We start from the raw sequence: 19,217 nt of genomic DNA, 5'->3' as shown, positions 1-19,217 counted from the left end.
GGTCACGAGGTCAGGAAGGGTGGAGTGAGTGAGCGATGGGCCGCAACTTGACAACTGTGAAAGCTGGCCTCTTGAGCGTCCCTGATTTGAATGGCTCCATCATTGACAGCCATACCTTCAGCTGCCTGGATCCCAAGCTCTGGAATTCTCTGTGAACCACTCTGTTTGACAACACTGCCCACTCTGGGACATTGTACTCTGTTAAATATGCAAAATGAAGCCACACTATTGTTTCTATTGGGTACTGCTTCACGTTCTTCTTATTACCACATCAGTGGGGAAAAATAGACTATTATTCAAATATAAAAACAGAAAATGCTGGAAAGACTCAGCAGGTCTGGCAGCATCTGTGGAGGGAGAGAGAGTTAACACTTCAAGTTGCTGCTCAGTCTTTCCGGTATTTTCTGTTTAAATTTCAGCATCTGCAGTATTTTGCCTCATTATCCGATATAATGTCAATTCCTTCCACTTGGAACGGGCTGCTTGGAGGGAAAATTCCTCACACTTATGGATGGGTGAGTGAGGTTTGTATGGAGTGTGGGACAGAGGCTGGTAGCTTCATCCACCCACCCACCCCCACACACTCAGAGACTCCAGCTCCTCAGTAATGGAGAAACAGATACATTATCACTCAGCCATTCTACATTTAGAATCATAGACCAAAAGAGAAAATGTTGGAAAATCTCAGCAGGTCTGGCAGCATCTGTAAGGAGAGAAAAGAGCTGACGTTTCGAGTCCAGATGACCCTTTTGTCAAAGCTTAAAAGGCAGAGAAAATGGGAGATATTGGAGACTGGGGGAACAGCATCTCATCTTCCGGCTGGGCACTTTACAGCCTTCCAGTCTCAACATCAAATTCAACAACTTCAGATTATTTGGTCTCCCCCCATCTCCACCCCCTTTTGTTTTCATTTTATTTCATTTTTCCTGTTCTCTACCTTTTTATTTCTTTTTTTGTCTTTCTTCATTTTTCTTCCCCCTACCTTATCCCCCTTCCCTTAACTTTTCTCCTCCCCACTTCCCCTTTCTACATTCTACCTCTGTCCCATCTTCTCCCCCCCCCCCCCTCACCCAACATCTTCATCTGTCACAGTTTACAGCTTCTCTGCCATTTGGCCATTCACACCCTTTATTCTCTCTATGGGCTGCCATTAGCAGCCTTTTCCCCTGGTTTCTGTGGCTATGACTCATCTTTCATTCCCTCACCCTGCAGTATAAATTGACAAAGGGTCATCTGGACTCGAAACATCAGCTCTTTTCTCTCCTTACAGATGCTGCCAGACCTGCTGAGATTTTCCAGCATTTTCCCTTTTTTGGTTTCAGATTCCAGCATCTGCAGTAATTTGCTTTTATTTAGAATCATAGAATCCCTACAGTGCAGAAGGAGGCCATTCAGCCCATCAAGTCCGCACCGACTCTCTGACAGAGTATTTTGCCCAAGCCCTATCTCCATAACCCCATGTATTTACCCCAGTAACCCTCCAACCCACACATCCTGGGACACTAAGGGGCAATTTACCACGGACAATCCACCTAAAACACACATCTTTGGACTGTGGGAGGAAACCGGAGCACCCGGAGGAAACCCACGCAGACACGGGGAGAACGTGCTGACTCTGCACAGACGGTAGCCCCAAGGCCAGAATCGAACCCGGGTGCCTGGTGCTGTGAGACAGCAGTGCTAGCCACTGTGCCATCGTGCCGCTCTTAGGGACTCTGGGTTAGTTTAAAAATCAGGTTCTGTGATGTTCATGTTGGGCATTCGTTTAACTTTTTGGTTTGAGACCAGGCAGCTGAAGGCACAGCCACGGATAGTGGAGGTGTTAAAATCCGGGACACTCAGGAGGCTGGAATTCATGAGGTGCTGTTATTGTGAGGGTTGTGGAACTGGAGGAGTTTGCAGAGATAGTGAGAGGTGAGGCCATGGATTAGTAAAGTTAGGCCTGTAACTATGGTAGAAAACCGCTCGTGTGATCTTGCAATTCTGGCGGACACGCTATCCGTGGATGTTGGATGTTGTCCTGCCTAAAGCCCTGCGAGACCAGTGTTAATGATTCAATTCTTTAAGCCACAGACGTGAAGTTTGTTGAATGATTCCGCTAGCTGGTGTCTCAAGATGTGATATCAGGACATTGAGTAGCCTTGCTGATTGTGTTACATTCAACCAATTTCACTGTTACATTGCTGTTTTGTGACTATTCTCGCATAGCAAGAGAACCTTTCACCAGCAGACAAAAAGACAAGGCAGGAGAATGATAAGCATTGGGTCACAAATCAGCAGCCGGCAAATACTTCTACTCTGAACTGAGCTCCCTAGAGTCACCCAGTCAGTGAGTTAGAAAAGATCTCAATCTTGGATTTTAAGATTATTTTTCATTCTTGGGATGTGAGCATCGTTGGCAAAGCCCACGTTTATTTTCCATCTCTTGTTAGAATGCTCCCATTAGAATGCAACTGAATGACTTGCCAGGTGAGTTCAGAGGGAAGTTAAGAGCCCACCATGTTGGCGTGGGATTGGAGTTACATATCATAGAATCCTTACAGTGCAGAAGGAGGCCATTCGGCCCATTTAGACTGCGTCGACGTCCAAGACGTGGTAGGTTTTGTTCCTGAAAGGACATTAGTCAACCCGTTGGGTGGAGGGCAGCAAGATTAAATGACAAAGGGTTGGTGATCCTTGAGAGGGTGCAGCAGAGATTTACCAGAATGGTTCGAGGATGAGATATTTTAGCCTCGAGATTAGGTTGGAGAAGCTGAGGTTCTGCTTGGAGCAAAGGGAGATTTAATAGAGGTGTACAAGACTGTTAAAGGTTTGGGTGAAGGAGACGAGGAAAAGCTGTTCCTGTTGGTCGATGGTACAAGGACTAGGGGACATGGTTCAGATTTTGGGCAGGGGATGAAAGGGGAATGTGAGGGAGAACTATTCTGCACAGTGGGTGGTAATAACCTGAACGAAAGTCAGGAGGCTGCTGGAAGCAGAGACAATGAGTGATTTCAAAAGGCAATTGGATGGGCAGTGGAAGGTAAATGAACTTGCAGGCTCTGGGGATAGAGTGGGGGAATGGAATGCCCGACAGCAAGCTGGCATGGGCTCAATGGACAATAAGACCCTGTGAACACCTCTAGTCAATAAATCTCCTCTTGACCCTCGCTGTTGTGAGGAGAACAGTCCACACCTTTATTTCCTGGAGACTTTGGGCTTGTTGCTGGAGGAAGGCTCTCTGTCCCCCTCTCCTTGCACTCCTCTTAACAACATTGATTTGAACTCTGACATTTGACCCTTGCTCCCCTTGCAGGTCAGACCGGCCGCTACGTGTTGATTCAGAAACTGCGCGATAGTGAACACCAGCTTCTGGCCAATGAGTGCCCACTGCGATTGTTGGCCAAGTGTGGGCAGTATGCCAATGACGTTCGATTTCTATTACGCCGCACGGGCTCCACTCACTCCGAGAGACCGATCTCGAGCAACGGGGCCCAAACTCCGGAACCTTCCCTCAGCCGGACTGCCCTGTTCCCTGCTAATCCCACCAATCCCGAGCTCTCAAAACGGCGCGAGCCGAAGAAATCCCTGACCTTCACAGGGGGGGCGCTGGGAGCTCCCAATCTCGCTGTCCAGAACAAATGGCGGGGGAAGAAGCTAAGCGACGCGGAGGGCCAAGACAAGGTCTCCAAGCCTCCAGCGAGCAAGGAAGATCTCTTTAAACTGATACTAATTCAGCAGGAGAAGCTGAACTCTGTCTCCGCCCAACACGAATCCTTCGACTGCCAGATAAAATCCTGGGAACAGCCCGGCATTCCCGAATTTGAGAAGCATCTGGTGCAGCTGGAGCAGGTGATCATGAGGAACGAGGAGGAACTGGAGGAGGAACAGTTCTGGGAGCGGGAACTGCAGCTGGAGAAGGAGCGAGAGAAGGAGCTGCAGCGACACCTGAACAAACTGAAGCAAAGCTTCAGGGAGAACATGCAGAGGCTGCACGAGATTAGCAGCAGGACTGCCCTCTTGGACAGGGAGATCCTGCAGGAGGAGGGCGAGCGAGTGCGGAGGCTGAAGACCTCTCAAAGGGCGAGTCACACCAACACGAGGGAGGCCATCGACCGAGTGAGGGCAGAGATCGAAGCAAAAACCCAGCAGAACCAGCAAATACAGACATCCATCTCTGAAGTAGGGAGGACGTTAGAGGAAGCAGACAGAAGATTGCAGGTGAGATTAATCCTGTGGGGGCATAGTGCATAGAATCATACACTGCAGAAGGAGGCCATTTGGTCCATCATGCCAATGCCATCTTTCCGAAAGCTATACAATTAGTCACACTTGACCTACTTTTTCCAACAGCTTCCCTCCGAATAGTTATCCATTTGGAATTTATTACTGAATTTGTTCCCATACCCTTTCAGGGAATGCGTTCCAGATCACAACTTGCTGCGTTTATGGAAAAAAAGTTTCCTTCGAACTCCTCCTCCGAACTTTTCCCTATTACCTGAAATCTGTGACCTCTGATTTCTCTTCCCCCACCCCAGCCACAGGAAACAGTTTCTCCTTAGTCACTCTATCCAATTAGGCCATTCGGCCCATTGCGTCTGCTCCGCCATTCAACCATGGCTGATGTGATTCTCATCCCCGTTCTTCTGCCTTCTCCCCATAACCCTTGATCCCCTTATTAATCAAGAACCTATCTATCTCTTGTCTTCAAGACACTCAATGACCCGGCCTCCACAGCCCTCCGTGGCAATGAGTTCCACAGATTTACCACCCTCTGGCTGAAGAAATTCTTCCTCCATCTCAGTTTTAAAGGAGTGTCCCTTCACTCAGATTGTGCCCTCGAGTTCTAGTCTCTCCCACTAGTGGAAACGCCCTCTCCACAATTATTAATTAAATCTCCCCTTTGTGCTGTAAGGAAAACCACTCGAGTTTCTTCAGTCTCTCCACATGAACTGAAGTCCCTTGTCCCTGGTCCTGTTCCAGTAAATTTCCATTCCCTTTCCATGGCCTTCCTAACTCCATCCATGATACTCCAGAGTTTTATCAAGGTTTAGGGTTGATGTCTCAGTTGAAATTTTGGGCAGGTGAATGGAGTTTAGATACAGATCAGCCATGAAACGTCAGACCAGGAGGAGGCCATTCAGCCCTTTGAACCTATTCCGTCATTCAGTTAGATCATGGCCAATCTTGTATTTTAACTCTATTTACCCACCTCGGTTCCTTAACCTTCAATACCCTTTACCAACCAAAAATCCATCAATCTCAGTTGTAAAACTTTCAATCGATCTCCAACCTCAACAGTGTTCTGAGGGAGAAAGCTGTAGATTTTCACCACGTGATGAAGTGCTTCCTGACATTGCTTAAATGTCGAGCCAGGGTTTTTAGGTGCAATGTCCTCTTGCTCTGGACACTCAGCAGAGGAAATAGTTTCTCTTTACAAATCCTGCTGATTACTTATCATAAACAGCTTGATTAGAACACCCCTAAATCTTCTAGGCCCAATAGATGGCAACCTATGACCCATGATTTCCCCATGGTCAGATGGGGGTGGATGGGTGGAGACTGTGGATTAGTGGCAATGTCACTGGACTAGTCAAGAAGACCAGGAAACACCAGTTCAAATCCCACCACGGCAGCTGGTGGAACTTGGCTTCAATTGGTAAAATCTGAAATTGAAAGCTAACTTCAGTAATGGCAACCATGACAACTATAGAACATAGAACAGTACAGCACAGAACAGGCCCTTCGGCCCACGATGTTGTGCCGAGCTTTATCTGAAACCAAGATCAAGCTATCCCACTCCCTATCATCCTGGTGTGCTCCATGTGCCTATCCAATAACCGCTTAAATGTTCCTAAAGTGTCTGACTCCACTATCACTGCAGGCAGTCCATTCCACACCCCAACCACTCTCTGCGTAAAGAACCTACCTCTGATATCCTTCCTATATCTCCCACCATGAACCCTATAGTTATGCCCCCTTGTAATAGCTCCATCCACCCGAGGAAATAGTCTTTGAACGTTCACTCTATCTATCCCCTTCATCATTTTATAAACCTCTATTAAGTCTCCCCTCAGCCTCCTCCGCTCCAGAGAGAACAGCCCTAGCTCCCTCAACCTTTCCTCATGAGACCTACCCTCCAAACCAGGCAGCATCCTGGTAAATCTCCTCTGCACTCTTTCCAGCGCTTCCACATCCTTAGTGAGGTGACCAGAACTGCACACAATATTCCAAATGTGGTCTCACCAAGGTCCTGTACAGTACTATGTCCTGTACTATGATAGTAATCTATCATAGTTTTTTTTAAAATCCTCATCTGGTTCACTAATGTCCTTCAGGGAAGGAGATCTGCCATCCTTGGCTGTTTTTTATAATTAATGTATAGGATGTGGGTGTTACTGGCTAGGCCAGCATTCATTGCCCATCCCAGTTGCCCTTCAGAAGGTGGTGGTGAGCTGCTGCCTTGAACCACTGCAGTTCCTGAGGTGCAGATTCGCCCGCAGTGCCGTTAGGGAGTGAATTCCAGGATTTTGATCCAACAACAGTGAAGGAATAGCGATTATTTCCAAGTCAGGATGGTGAATGACCTGCGAGGGAACCTCCAGGTGGTTGTGTAGTTGAGTCTTGTCCTTCCAGATGGTAGTGGTCATGGGTTTGGAAGGTGTTGCCTAAGGACTTGGTGAGTTCCTGCAGTGCATCTTGTAGATGGTACACACAGCTGCCACTGTTTTTGTCGGTGGTGGAGTGAATGTTTGTCGAAGGGGTAGCTGTCCTAGAATCCTAACAGTGCAGAAGGAGGCCATTCGGGCCATTGAGTCTGCACCGACCACAATCTCACCCAGGCCATCTTCCTATAACCCGGTATTTACCCTCACTAATCACCCCCCCCACCATGGCCACAATCCACCTACCCGCACGTCTTTGGGCTGTGGGAGGAAACCCATGCAGACGGGGGGAGAATGTGCAAGTCACAGACAGTGACCCGAGGCCGGAATCGAACCCGGGTCCCTGGCGCTGTGAGGCAGCAGTGCTAACCACTGTGCCACCGTAACGCCCATAAATCAGTTGGGCTGCTTTGTCCTGGATGGTGTCAAGCTTTTTGAGTGATTGGGCCTATCTGTGACTCCAGATCCGTAACAATGTAGTTTGACTCTTTAAGTGTCCTCTGAAGGAATTTCTTGGGCAAATAGGGATGGGCAACATATCGGAGAATAAAATAAAACATTGACTGCAGATTGGGTGGGAATTTCCAGTCTCAACGGTCCGTCAAAATTGTCTGTCCCTCTGGCATCGATCCCCATGGTGGACGGGACTGGAAAACTTTCATAGTTCTGAAGGACTGAATGGCATCCTCCAATTACTAACCTATACCTTGGATCTTGATATTGAAATTGAGGAATGCACTCCAGTTGTCAGAACTATCTCCTCCCCTTTAAGCACTGTTGGGAGGTGCTGTCTTCTGAATGATACGTGCAGTCTGTCTGAGTCTCAGATTGATGTAAACCACGCACTATTTCCAAAAAGAGCAGCTGAGTTCTCCATGGGGTATCCGTCAAGATTTATTCCTCAGTGGATAGAGCTGTGAAGAAGGCCTATAGTGTGTTAGCTTTTATTAACAGGTGGTTGGAGTTTAAGAGCCGTGGGGTTGTGCTGCAACTGTACAGGACCTTGGTGAGACCACATTTGGAATATTGTGTGCAGTTCTGGTCACCCCACTATAAGAAGGATGTGGAAGCGCTGGAAAGAGTGCAGAGGAGATTTACCAGGATGCTGCCTGATTTGGAGGGTAGGTCTTATGAGGAAAGGTTGAGGGAGCTAGGGCTGTTCTCTCTGGAGCGGAGGAGGCTGAGGGGAGACTTAATAGAGGTTTATAAAATGATGAAGGGGATAGATAGAGTGAACGTTCAAAGACTATTTCCTCGGGTGGATGGAGCTATTACAAGGGGGCATAACTATAGGGTTCATGGTGGGAGATATAGGAAGGATATCAGAGGTAGGTTCTTTACGCAGAGAGTGGTTGGGGTGTGGAATGGACTGCCTGCAGTGATAGTGGAGTCAGACACTTTAGGAACATTTAAGCGGTTATTGGATAGGCACATGGAGCACACCAGGATGATAGGGAGTGGGATAGCTTGATCTTGGTTTCAGATAAAGCTCGGCACAACATCGTGGGCCGAAGGGCCTGTTCTGTGCTGTACTGTTCTATGTTCTAAACAACATCCTCAAACTGAATATCAGGTCATTCTGATTCTGTTTGTGGAATCTGTGTAAAAGATCCACTCTTGCACTTTCTGATTTGATTTGATTTATTGTCATGTATTAGTAAACAGTGTAAAGTATTATTTCTTGCGCACTATACAGACAAAGCATTCCGTTCATAGAGAAGTAAAGGAGAGGGTGCAGAATGTAGTGTTACAGTCATAGCTAGGGGGTAGAGAAAGATCAACTTATAACAAACAGTGACGACACTTCAAAAGTACTTCATTGGCTGGAAAATATTTCAGGATATCCTGAGGTCGTGAAAGATGCGATATAAAAGCAAGTTTTCATTTTTTTCCTCTGACAGTGCAGCGCTCCCTCAGTACTGACCCTCTGACAGTGCAGCGCTCCCTCAGTACTGACCCTCTGACAGTGCAGCACTCTCTCAATACTGACCCTCTGACAGTGCAGCATTCCCTCAGTACTGATCCTCTGACAATGCTGCACTCCCTCAGTACCGACCCTCTGACAGTGCAGCACTCCCTCAGTACTGACCCTCTGACAGTGCAGCGCTCCCTCAGTACTGACCCTCTGACAGTGCAGCACTCTCTCAATACTGATCCTCTGACAGTGCAGCACTCCCTCAGTACTGACCCTCCTGACAGTGCAGCGCTCCCTCAGCACTGACCCTCTGACAGTGCGGCACTCTCTCAATACTGATACTCTGACAGTGCAGCACTCTCTCAATACTGATCCTCTGACAGTGCAGCACTCTCTCAATACTGATCCTCTGACAGTGCGGCACTCTCTCAATCCTGATCCTCTGACAGTGCAACACTCCCTCAGTACTGACCCTCCTGACAGTGCAGCACTCCCTCAGCACTGACCCTCTGACATTGCAGCGCTCCCTCAGTACTGACCCTCTGACAGTGCTACACTCCCTCAGTACTGACCCTCCTGATAGTGCAGCGCTCCCTCAGTACTGACCCTCTGACAGTGCAGCACTCCCTCAGTACTGACCCTCTGACAGTGCGGCGCTCCCTCAGTACTGACCCTCTGACAGTGCAGCGCTCCCTCAGTACTGACCCTCTGACAGTGCGGCACTCCCTCAGCACTGTCCCATTGATGGAAATTCCTTCAGGTCCCTGGCCCCGAAGCTCTGGAATCCTCACCCCTAAACCTGTATCCCTCTCTTCACTATAAACTGCTCCTTAAAACGCACCTCATTAACCAAACATATGGCCACTTGTGTGACGACGGCTTCTGCTTTTGTCCTGTAAAGCTGCTGTGATTGGCTTGGTGTGTTTTATTAAGTCAATCCTGCTTCAGAAGTACACGTTGCTGCTGTTTTTGGGAGATGATGTGCACATGTTAGGCTGCAAAAATGTAACTGAAAAAGTAACTACTGTTCAAAAGCACCTCATTGGCTATGAAGCGCTTTCAGATGCCCTATGGTCATGAAAGGTCCTACAGAATGTCTTCCAGTTATCAGTACAACAACTGCTCCATCTGATCTCAAACACACAGCTCTGGTGCCACCCTGTGGCGAACACAAACCATTGCTCAGTTTAACTGGGATATTTGCATATTCCCAGATTGTTGTCTTGTGTCTGTTTATTCAGGTGTCACAAGGGGTGATGGCTGTTATGGGGTCAATTTCGGGAAATGAGTAGAGCCTACATAAAATAAGGTTTATTTATTAGTGTCACAAGAAGGACAAGTAGGCTTACATTAACACTGCAATGAAGCTATTGTGAAAATCCCCTTGTTGCCACACTCTGGCACCTGTTCGGGTACACCGAGGGGGAATTTAGCACGGCCAATGCCCATAACCAGCCTGTCTTTTTCAGACTGTGTGGGTGGAAACCGGAGCACCCGGAGGAAACCCACGCAGACACGGGGAGGACGTGCAGATTTCACACAGACAGTGACACAAGCCGGGAATCGAACCTGCATCCCTGGCACTGTGAGGCAGTAGTGCTCACCACTGTACCACCAGACTACACTTAAGGATATGTAAGGATAGGGGTGACTAGACACCTTAAAAAAAAACCTTTTCAGCTGATTAGAAAGATTTATTAAGGGTGGGTCATGTCTCAGAAGCCTGACTGATTTTTGTTATTGTTTTAAAGAGGAATGTGGATGCCTGTTATTTCTACAGAGTTCCAGAAAGCATTTGATAAAGTTCTTTTATAGGAGAAAGTTGGTTAAAATTAAAGATCCTGGATTATTGACTTGGTCAGGAAATTGGTTGAGTGGCAGAATAAGTTAAAGTTTATTTAATTAGTGTCACAAGTAGGCTTATTTAACACTGCAATGAAGTTACTGTGGTCACGTTCCGCCACGCTCCGGCACCTGTTCGGGTGCACTGAGGGAGAATTTAGCATGGCCAGCACACCTAACCCGCACGTCTTTCGGACTGTGGGAGGAAACCCATGCAGACACGAGGAGAACGTGCAGACTCCACACAGACAGTGACCCAAGCCAGGAATCGAACCTGGGTCCCTGACTCTGTGAGGCAGCAGTGTTAACCACTGTGCCACTGCAGGAATAATGGCAGATAGGAAGGACATGACCAGCAGTGTCCCACACTATATATTAAGCCTTTGACTATTCACCATATCTATTGCCGACCTTGATTATGGGATGTATGCTACATTGCCAAAGACATAAGAATATCATGAGCATTGTAAATGGAAGCATAAAATTACAAAGTGAAATTGATAATTGCTGAAAAAAAGACCTGTCAAAACTTTTTGTCTTGCACTCATCAGAACACTTGGGAAGAATATCAACATAAAGGGATTAGGGATGACAGATTTAAAGCAGAGGTGAGGAGAAATTACTTCTTTCAAAGGGTCATGAGTCTGCGGAATTCACTACCCCAGAGTGCAGTGGATACTGGGACATTTAAGGAAGAGGTGGACAGAATTTTAGTTAGGGGTTAAAGGGCGATGGTGAAGGGACAGGAAAATGGAGCTGAGGCTGAGGTGAGATCCGCCATGATTGTATTAAATGGCGGAGCAGGCTCGAGGGGCTAAACTGCCGACTCCGTTCTTGTGTAACTGATGGGATTGATTCAGAGAAACTATTTCTGCTGGGTTGTGTAGTCTCGGACTAGGAAGCAGACTCTAAAATTAGAGTCAGAGCTCTGGTGAAAGAAATTCAGAAATACTTGCACACAAAAGGTGATAGAAGTTTGAATCTTTCAAACAGAAATATTGCTGGATCAATTATGAATTCTAAATCAGAGATTTGATGGATTTTTGTTATCTGAAGGGGTGGATGTGTAGGGGTGATCAGCCATCATCTCATTGAGTGGCAGAATATAATGGGGCTGCTTCCTGTTCCTGTATCTCCCTCTGTGACAGTGCAGCACTCCCTCAGAACTGACCCTCTGACAGCCCAGCACTGCCTCAGTACTGACCCTCTGACAGTGCAGCACTCCCTCAGTATTGACCCTCTGACAGTGCAGCACTCCCTCCCCCAGTACTGACCCTCTGACAGTGCAGCACTCCCTCAGAACTGACCCTCTGACAGCCCAGCACTGCCTCAGTACTGACCCTCTGACAGCCCAGCGCTCCCTCAGCACTACCCCTCTGACAGTGCAGCATTCCATCAGTGCTGACCATCTGACAGTGCAGCACTCCCTCAGTACTGCCCCTCTGACAGTGCAGCACTCCCTCAGCACTGACCCTCTGACAGTGCAGTGCTCCCTCAGAACTGACCCTCTGATAGTGCAGCACTCCCTCAGAACTGACCCTCTGATAGTGCAGCACTCCCTCAGAACTGACCCTCTGACAGCCCAGCGCTCCCTCAGTACTGATCCTCTGACAGCCCAGCACTGACCCTCTGACAGCGTAGCGCTCCCTCAGCACTACCCCTCTGACAGTGCAGCATTTCTTCAGTGCTGACCATCTGACAGTGCAGCACTCCCTCAGTACTGACCCTCTGACAGTGCAGCACTCCCTCAGTACTGACCCTCTGACAGTGCAGCACTCCCTCAGTACTGACCCTCTGACAGTGCAGCACTCCCTCAGTACTGACCCTCTGACAGTGCAGCACTCCCTCAGTACTGACCCTCTGACAGTGCAGCACTCCCTCAGTACTGACCCTCTGACAGTGCAGCACTCCCTCAGTACTGACCCTCTGACAGTGCAGCACTCCCTCAGTACTGACCCTCTGACAGTGCAGCACTCCCTCAGTACTGACCCTCTGACAGCGCAGCACTCCCTCAGTACTGCCCCTCTGACAGTGCAGCGCTCCCTCAGTGCTGCATGGGCAATGTCAGCCTGAATTACTTGTTCAATTCTCTGTGATGCAAGTTCAGTTTTCAGACTGAGGTAACCATCCTCCTTGCATGCTGGACACTGGGCAATGTGAACACAACCATTCTCCATATTCCCAAACCACACTTTGTGTTGTTGCTTTACTCATTATGATGGATTTGGGATGAGTGTTGCTGCTCCTGCGGAGTCGGTTAAGAGGAGGGATTGAGGACAAAATTAGCAATGAGTGTACTTGAGTGGGCTCCCCGATGCATTCCTGCCTCTGAGCAGGATCTAGGTTAGAATCATAGAATTCTACAGTGCAGAAGGAGGCCATTCGGCCCATCGAGTCTGCACCGACCACAATCCCACCCAGGCCCTATCCCCATAACCCCGTGCATTTACCCTGCTAGCCCCCCCAACACTATGGGGCAATTTAGCATGGCCAATCCACCTAATCTGCACATCTTTGCAGTGTGGGAGGAAACTGGAGCACCCGGAGGAAACCCACACAGATATGGGGAGAATGTGCAAACTCCACACAGACAGTGACCCAAGCCGGGAATCGAACCCGGGTCCCTGGCGTTGTGAAGCAGCAGTGCTAACCACTGTGCCACCGTGCCGCCCATCACAACACCTATTTGTGTACTTGTGTGCCTTTTGTTTTCTGTCCTTTATTTCTGAATAAGAGTTGTGTTTTTAGGTCAAAACGCAAGAGCTGGAGGAGTTAAATAAAGAGCTGAGACAGTGCAACTTACAGCAATTTATCCAGCAAACCGGCAGTGTGGGAACGCAGATCAGAAACGAAGAGGAGACAACGACGGAAGAAGCAAACCAGCCGCCTGCTCACTGCAATGGAGGTGAGGAACTAATCATCGTCGCCATAGCGCCCAAACCCCCCGGGAACCCCTCCCAGCCCAGTCAAACAACCAACAGGTCCTGCCTCCGGGGGAGGCAGTGGTGTACTGTTATTGTCGCTGGACTAGTAATCTAGGGACACAGGGTAATGCTGTCTGGACCCGGGTTCGAATCCCACCACACCAGATGGTGAAATTTGAATTCGATAAAAATCTGGAATTAAGAATCTACTGATGGCTATGAAATCATTGTCGTTAAAGCCCATCTGGTTCAGTAATGTCCTTTCGGGAGGGAAATCTGCTGTCCTTACCTGGTCTGGCCTACATGTGACTCCAGAGTCACAGCAATGTGGTTGACTCTCAATACCCTCAGGTAACTAGGGATGGGCAATAAATGCTGGCCCAGCCAGCGACACCCATGTCCCATGACCAAATAATAAAAAACATTCATGTGGTGGGAGGAGCAGAGATACCAAACAGGTGTCAGGGAAGGGGACTCACAGAGAGGGAGCTATCCCAACCTGAGAAATCCATTCAGCACCTTGGATAGAGTGCAATGACTTCAGTTATGTGGACAGACTGGAGAAACTGGGGCAAAGAAAAGACAAGAGATGTGATCGAGGTGTTCAAAAGCACAAAGCATTTCATTACATGAGAGTACGACAGTGCCACTAACTTGCAGAGCCACGTGTGACACTGACTCACTGATCCGCATGTGACAGTGAGATTAACTCACTAACCTGCACGTGGCACTCGGCGACATGCGTGTGACGGTAACAGTGACTCACTAGCCTGCACGACACGCAGTGACAAGCGTGTGACGGTGACACGCAGCGACGTGTGTGTGTGTGTGTGTGTGTGTGTGAGATGGCAAACCCATTTTATTTAATTCTATTTTTAACAGATATTCACATTTCGGATTTTGACTCTCCGCCGCGACAGACAGCGAAACAGTTCCTGGGGAACCCGCGAAACCTCCAGAACCCTCTGGTGTCGAGCCTGAACCCGGAAGGTGTGTTCGTTTGAACTGAGTGCATGCCTCGTGCTAACACACTAGCCGGTGGCAAAGGGGGCCTGTTAACGCACAGCAACTGCATCTTTGACATGGTCAATGTCGGAACAAACTCCAGCTTTCCAGTTTGAGGATGAGATACCCCTCTGTGTGTGTGTATATATATTACCTGGTTGGTGGTGCAGTATCTGCATGAGCCATGGTAACCGTTCTCTCTCTCTCTCTCTCCTTCTTTCTCCCCCTTGTGTTCTCTTTTTATTTGATGCTATGCATCAACTTGCAATTAACTGAGAATGACACAGAATACGTTACAGTCTCCTCTGATCCCTGCAACATTACCTTATCCAATCCTTCTGAAATTCCTTTTAGAAAATAATTCAAGGGGTCATCTTTCTCATCTCCATTGGTTGCATTTTATTTTGAGCAGAATTACATGACATTTTACAGCACAGGAACAGGCCATTCGGCCCAACTGGTACACGTAAGCTCATCGCGAGCCCCCTCCCACCCCTTATCTCGCCCTATCGGCGTATTTCTTTCTTCCTCATTTGTTTCTTTAGCTTCCTCTTAAATTCTCCACCTCGACCACTCGCTATAGTAGCGAGTTCCACAATCTCGCCTCTTTTCTTGAAGTTTCTCCTGAATTCTGTAATGGATTTCGGAGCCAAGGACTTGGGGTATCATAGAATCCACACAGCACAGAAGGAGGCCATTCAGCCCACCCAGCCAGCACCGACAACATTCCCACCCAGCCCGTAACCCCATGTAGTCCCCCCAACACTAAGGGGCAATTTTGCATGACCAAGTAACCTAACCTGCACATCTTTGGAGTGTGGGTTAGTATTCAGAATACAGTATTCTAGATTAGTGACCATTTTTATATTAATTGATTCCTCTTTTCTCTTACCTGAGTTTATTCCCTCCCCCCAATCAGCTGACTCTTTGGGGTTTGGGTCCAATGGGCACCAAGTAACCCATTGTATCCGCGCCTCAGAGGCTGTGCACTGCAGAGGGGTGAACCAGCCCTATCCTCTGGCGATCTGTGGAGGTGTCCACCAATGCTGATACTCCCTCCCCCATCCTAGGATATTCAGTTGAAATCAGTGCCAGTGAGATTTTGGAGTACAGATGTTAGATCCGCCAGTTTCTCGCATCTCTGTAACTGGGTAGCAGTCAGAAACAGAAACACTAGACAGAATTTGACATTCCCCCACCCCCCCGCCTCCCCCAGTGTGGATTCTGAGATGGTGGGGGAGGGGGATGGGATGGGATGGAGTGTAATATTGTATGGATGGGATTCCCTCTGGAACCGCTCATGCCCACGTGCAATTTCACGTGTGGTTGGCAGGACCGTGGGTCGGAAACCTGCCCTTTCACCTATCAAGGCCCATAAGTGGCCACTTAAGTACCTTTTCCCTCCCAACCGCAATCTTTGAGCTGGTACGAGGGGGTGTGAGTAGGGTGGGAAACAGAAACTTTTCTCCAGCTCAGGTGGGAAGGGATTTGGGGCGCCCTTCCTCTGGGATCTTGGAGCTCTGGCCCTCCACCCCACCCCCCCCCCCCCCGAGACATCCTCTATCCTCCCACCCGGGACTTACCTTGAGAGCGGTCCTCTGACCACAGCAGTGCTGTGCTTGGACAGGTTGGAGAGCTATTGGCTGGCCGATCGGATTGGTCGACAGTCCTCACAGCCAGAACTTTGTTCCAATGGCGGATGGCAGCCTCGTCACCTCCATGCTCAGGTGAGCGATAAATAGCAGTGGGCTTCTGAGAGTCAGCGATAGCGGCATCAACCATTCATGGAATTCCAAGTATCTATTCTCAGTCAGACCACTCTTCTCTCATGCTCAGTGCCACACGATGCAGCACCCACCCCCCCCACCCCTCCTCCCCATTCATCCTCTCCCACACAACATTGAGGTGGGGGGGGGCGGTCACCCCTTCGGACCCAACGACCACTACCCCAGGGGGTAAATAAAACTCATGCGAGGGAGCTCAATGTTTATCAAGTCACTGTGAGTCCTCAGGTTGTTGATACCAAACATCACACAGCGCAGTCCCCCCAAAGATCTCACAATCAGAGCAAATAATTGTCCTAATCCCCAGTGGTTGGTAACTCCCCCTCTAACTCTCTCCTTCACAGACACACACACACTCTCGTTTTCTGTATCCTCCTGCTTTGATCTCATCTTTCTATCTCTCTCTCTCACTCTATCGCATCCCCTCTGTCTCTCCTCTCTTCCATCTCTCCTCATTATTCTATCTCTCCATGTTTATCTCCATTTCTCTCTCTCTCTCTCTCTCTGCATGCCAGTGTGGGAAAATGATGAAGCTAAGGTTTACTGCAGACCTGAATATATATATGAAGGAGCAGCCTTTCCATTCCAGTTTCACTTAAGAGTAGGTTGCGAGAATAACAAGTATTTATTTTTCAAATAACTAGAAAAATAGCATTTTAAATTTCAAGCCCCATTAACTTATTTACATAATTTTTTTGTTTCAGAATTTCATCATTGGATAGTAGGTAGCTGACAAAAAAAGAGCAAGACACTGTTTGAAGCTGTATACTGAATTCAGGTTGATATTGTTTCAATGTCATCTCTGTCCAATCTGGCTTGTACATTGAGGAAAAAAATGTGTTAGGTTGGTTATTAACAGTAGCATGTCATGTAAAGGAACATGTCATTCAGAAATGTTTTAAAACTTATTTTAAGTATATATTCAAAATAAATCAGAACTGGAAATCAGTGCGTGTTTTTATCGTGTATTTTTGTGACGGTTTTCTATAGTTTAAGTGGAAAATGTCAGAAATACTGAGTAGATCAGTTATTGTTGAAAGAAAAAGACAGACGTACATTTCTATAGCGCCTTTTGGCACCACAGTATGTCCCAAAGTGCTTCATAGCCAATGAAGTACTTTTCAGGTGTGGTCACTGTTGTAATATAGAAAATATGGCAGCCAATGTGTACATGTTAAGCAAACAACGTGATAATGACTAGATAATCTGTTAGTGAAATTGATTGAGGGATAAATATTGTCCAGGACACCAGGGAGAATGTCCCTGCTCTTCAAACAATGTACCCGGGGACTGTTCTATCCACCAAAAGATAGACTTCCAACAATTCATCGCTCCTTCAATACTGATCTTCCAACAATTTGGAGCGTCTTCAGCACTGATGGGTGGCGCGGTGGCATAGTGGTTAGCACTGCTGCTTCATAAGATAGATAGATAAGTCACCGGGTCCGGATGGGATGTACCCCAGGTTACTGTGGGAGACGAGGGAAGAGATTGCAGAGCCTCTGGCGATGATCTTTGCGTCGCCGATGGAGACGGGAGAGGTGCCGGAGGATTGCAGATGTGGTTCCTATTTTCAAGAAGGGGAATAGGGGTAGCCCAGGAAATTACCGACCGGTGAGTCTAACTTCAGTGGTTGGTAAGCTGATGGAGAAGATCCTGAGGGACAAGACTTATGAGCATTTAGAGAGGTTTAGTATGCTCAAGAATACTCAGCATGGCTTTGTCAAGGGCAGATCGTGCCTTACGAGTGGAGTTCTTCGAAAATGTGACTAAACACATTGACGAAGGGAAAGCGGTAGATGTGGTTTATATGGATTTTAGCAAGGCGTTCGATAAGGTCCCCCATGCAAGGCTTCTAGAAAAAGTGAGGGGGCATGGGATCCAAGGGGCTGCTGCCCTATGGATCCAGAACTGGCTTGCCCAAAGGAGGCAGAGTGTGGGCATAGATGGGTCTTTTTCTAAATGGAGGTCGGTCACCAGTGGTGTGCCCCAGGAATCTGTTCTGGGACCCTTGCTGTTTGTCATTTTCATAAATGACCTGGATGAGGAAGCGGAGGGATGGGTTGGTAAGTTTGCCGACGACACGAAGGTTGGTGGGGTTGTGGATAGTCTGGAGGGATGTCAGAAGTTACAGAGGGACATAGATAGGATGCAAGACTGGGTGGAGAAGTGGCAGATGGACTTCAACCCAGATAAATGCGTAGTGGTCCATTTTGGCAGGTCAAATGGGATGAAGGAGTACAATATAAAGGGAAAGACTCTTAGTACTGTAGAGGATCAGAAGGACCTTGGGGTCCGGGTCCATAGGACTCTAAAATCGGCCCCGCAGGTGGAGGAGGTGGTTAAGAAGGCGTATGGTGTGCTGGCCTTCATCAATCGAGGGATTGAGTTTAGGAGTCCGGGGATAATGATGCAGCTATATAAGACCCTTGTCAGACCCCACTTGGAGTACTGTGCTCAGTTCTGGTCGCCTCATTACAGGAAGGATGTGGAAAAGATTGAAAGGCTGCAGGGGAGATTTACAAGGATGTTGCCTGGATTGAGTGACATGCCTTATGAGGATAGGCTGAGGGAGCTCGGTCTTTTCTCCTTGGAGAGACGTAGGATGAGAGGAGGCCTAATAGAGGTATATAAGATGTTGAGAGGCATAGGTTGGGTGGACTCTCAAAGGCTTTTTCCCAGGGTGGAAATGGCTGCTACGAGAGGACACAGGTTTAAGGTGCTGGGGGGTAGGTACAGGGGAAATGTTAGGGGGAAGTTTTTCACACAGAGGGTGGTGGGCGAGTAGAATCGACTGCCGTCAGTGGTGGTGGAGGCAAACTCAATAGGGTCTTTTAAGAGACTCCTGGATGAGTACGTGGGACTTAATAGGATGGAGGGTTATAGGTAGGCCTAGAAGGTAGGGATATGTTCGGCACAACTTGTGGGGCCGAAGGGCCTGTTTTGTGCTATAGTTTTTCTATGTTTCTTCTATGTTTTTCTATAATGCCAGGGACCCGGATTTGATTCCCGGTTTGGGTCACTGTCTGTGTGGAGTTTACACATTCTCCCCGTGTCTGTGTGGGTTTCCTCCGGGTGCTCCGGTTTCCTCCCACATTCTGAA

General features: G+C 48.1%; 1 protein-coding gene across 2 annotated transcripts in view; it reads left to right on the top strand.

Annotated features, from left to right (window-relative positions):
• LOC144498925 (ras association domain-containing protein 8-like) overlaps positions 1-17,061 on the top strand; it is a 52,460-nt gene extending 35,399 nt beyond the window's left edge. For both annotated transcript variants that reach the window (XM_078220839.1, XM_078220838.1), the window contains exons 3-6: positions 3,296-4,200; positions 13,150-13,306; positions 14,208-14,315; positions 16,819-17,061. In XM_078220839.1, coding sequence (XP_078076965.1) covers positions 3,296-4,200; positions 13,150-13,306; positions 14,208-14,315; positions 16,819-16,847 — 1,199 coding nt within the window. In that variant the 3' untranslated portion in view covers positions 16,848-17,061. The remainder of the gene's footprint in view (positions 1-3,295; positions 4,201-13,149; positions 13,307-14,207; positions 14,316-16,818) is intronic.
• Positions 17,062-19,217: the final 2,156 nt, after the last annotated feature.

Source organism: Mustelus asterias, chromosome 9, assembly GCF_964213995.1.
Source record: "Mustelus asterias chromosome 9, sMusAst1.hap1.1, whole genome shotgun sequence".
In the NCBI taxonomy this organism is placed as follows: Eukaryota; Metazoa; Chordata; class Chondrichthyes; order Carcharhiniformes; family Triakidae; genus Mustelus; species Mustelus asterias.
This window is presented reverse-complemented; position numbering and strand designations above follow the sequence as displayed.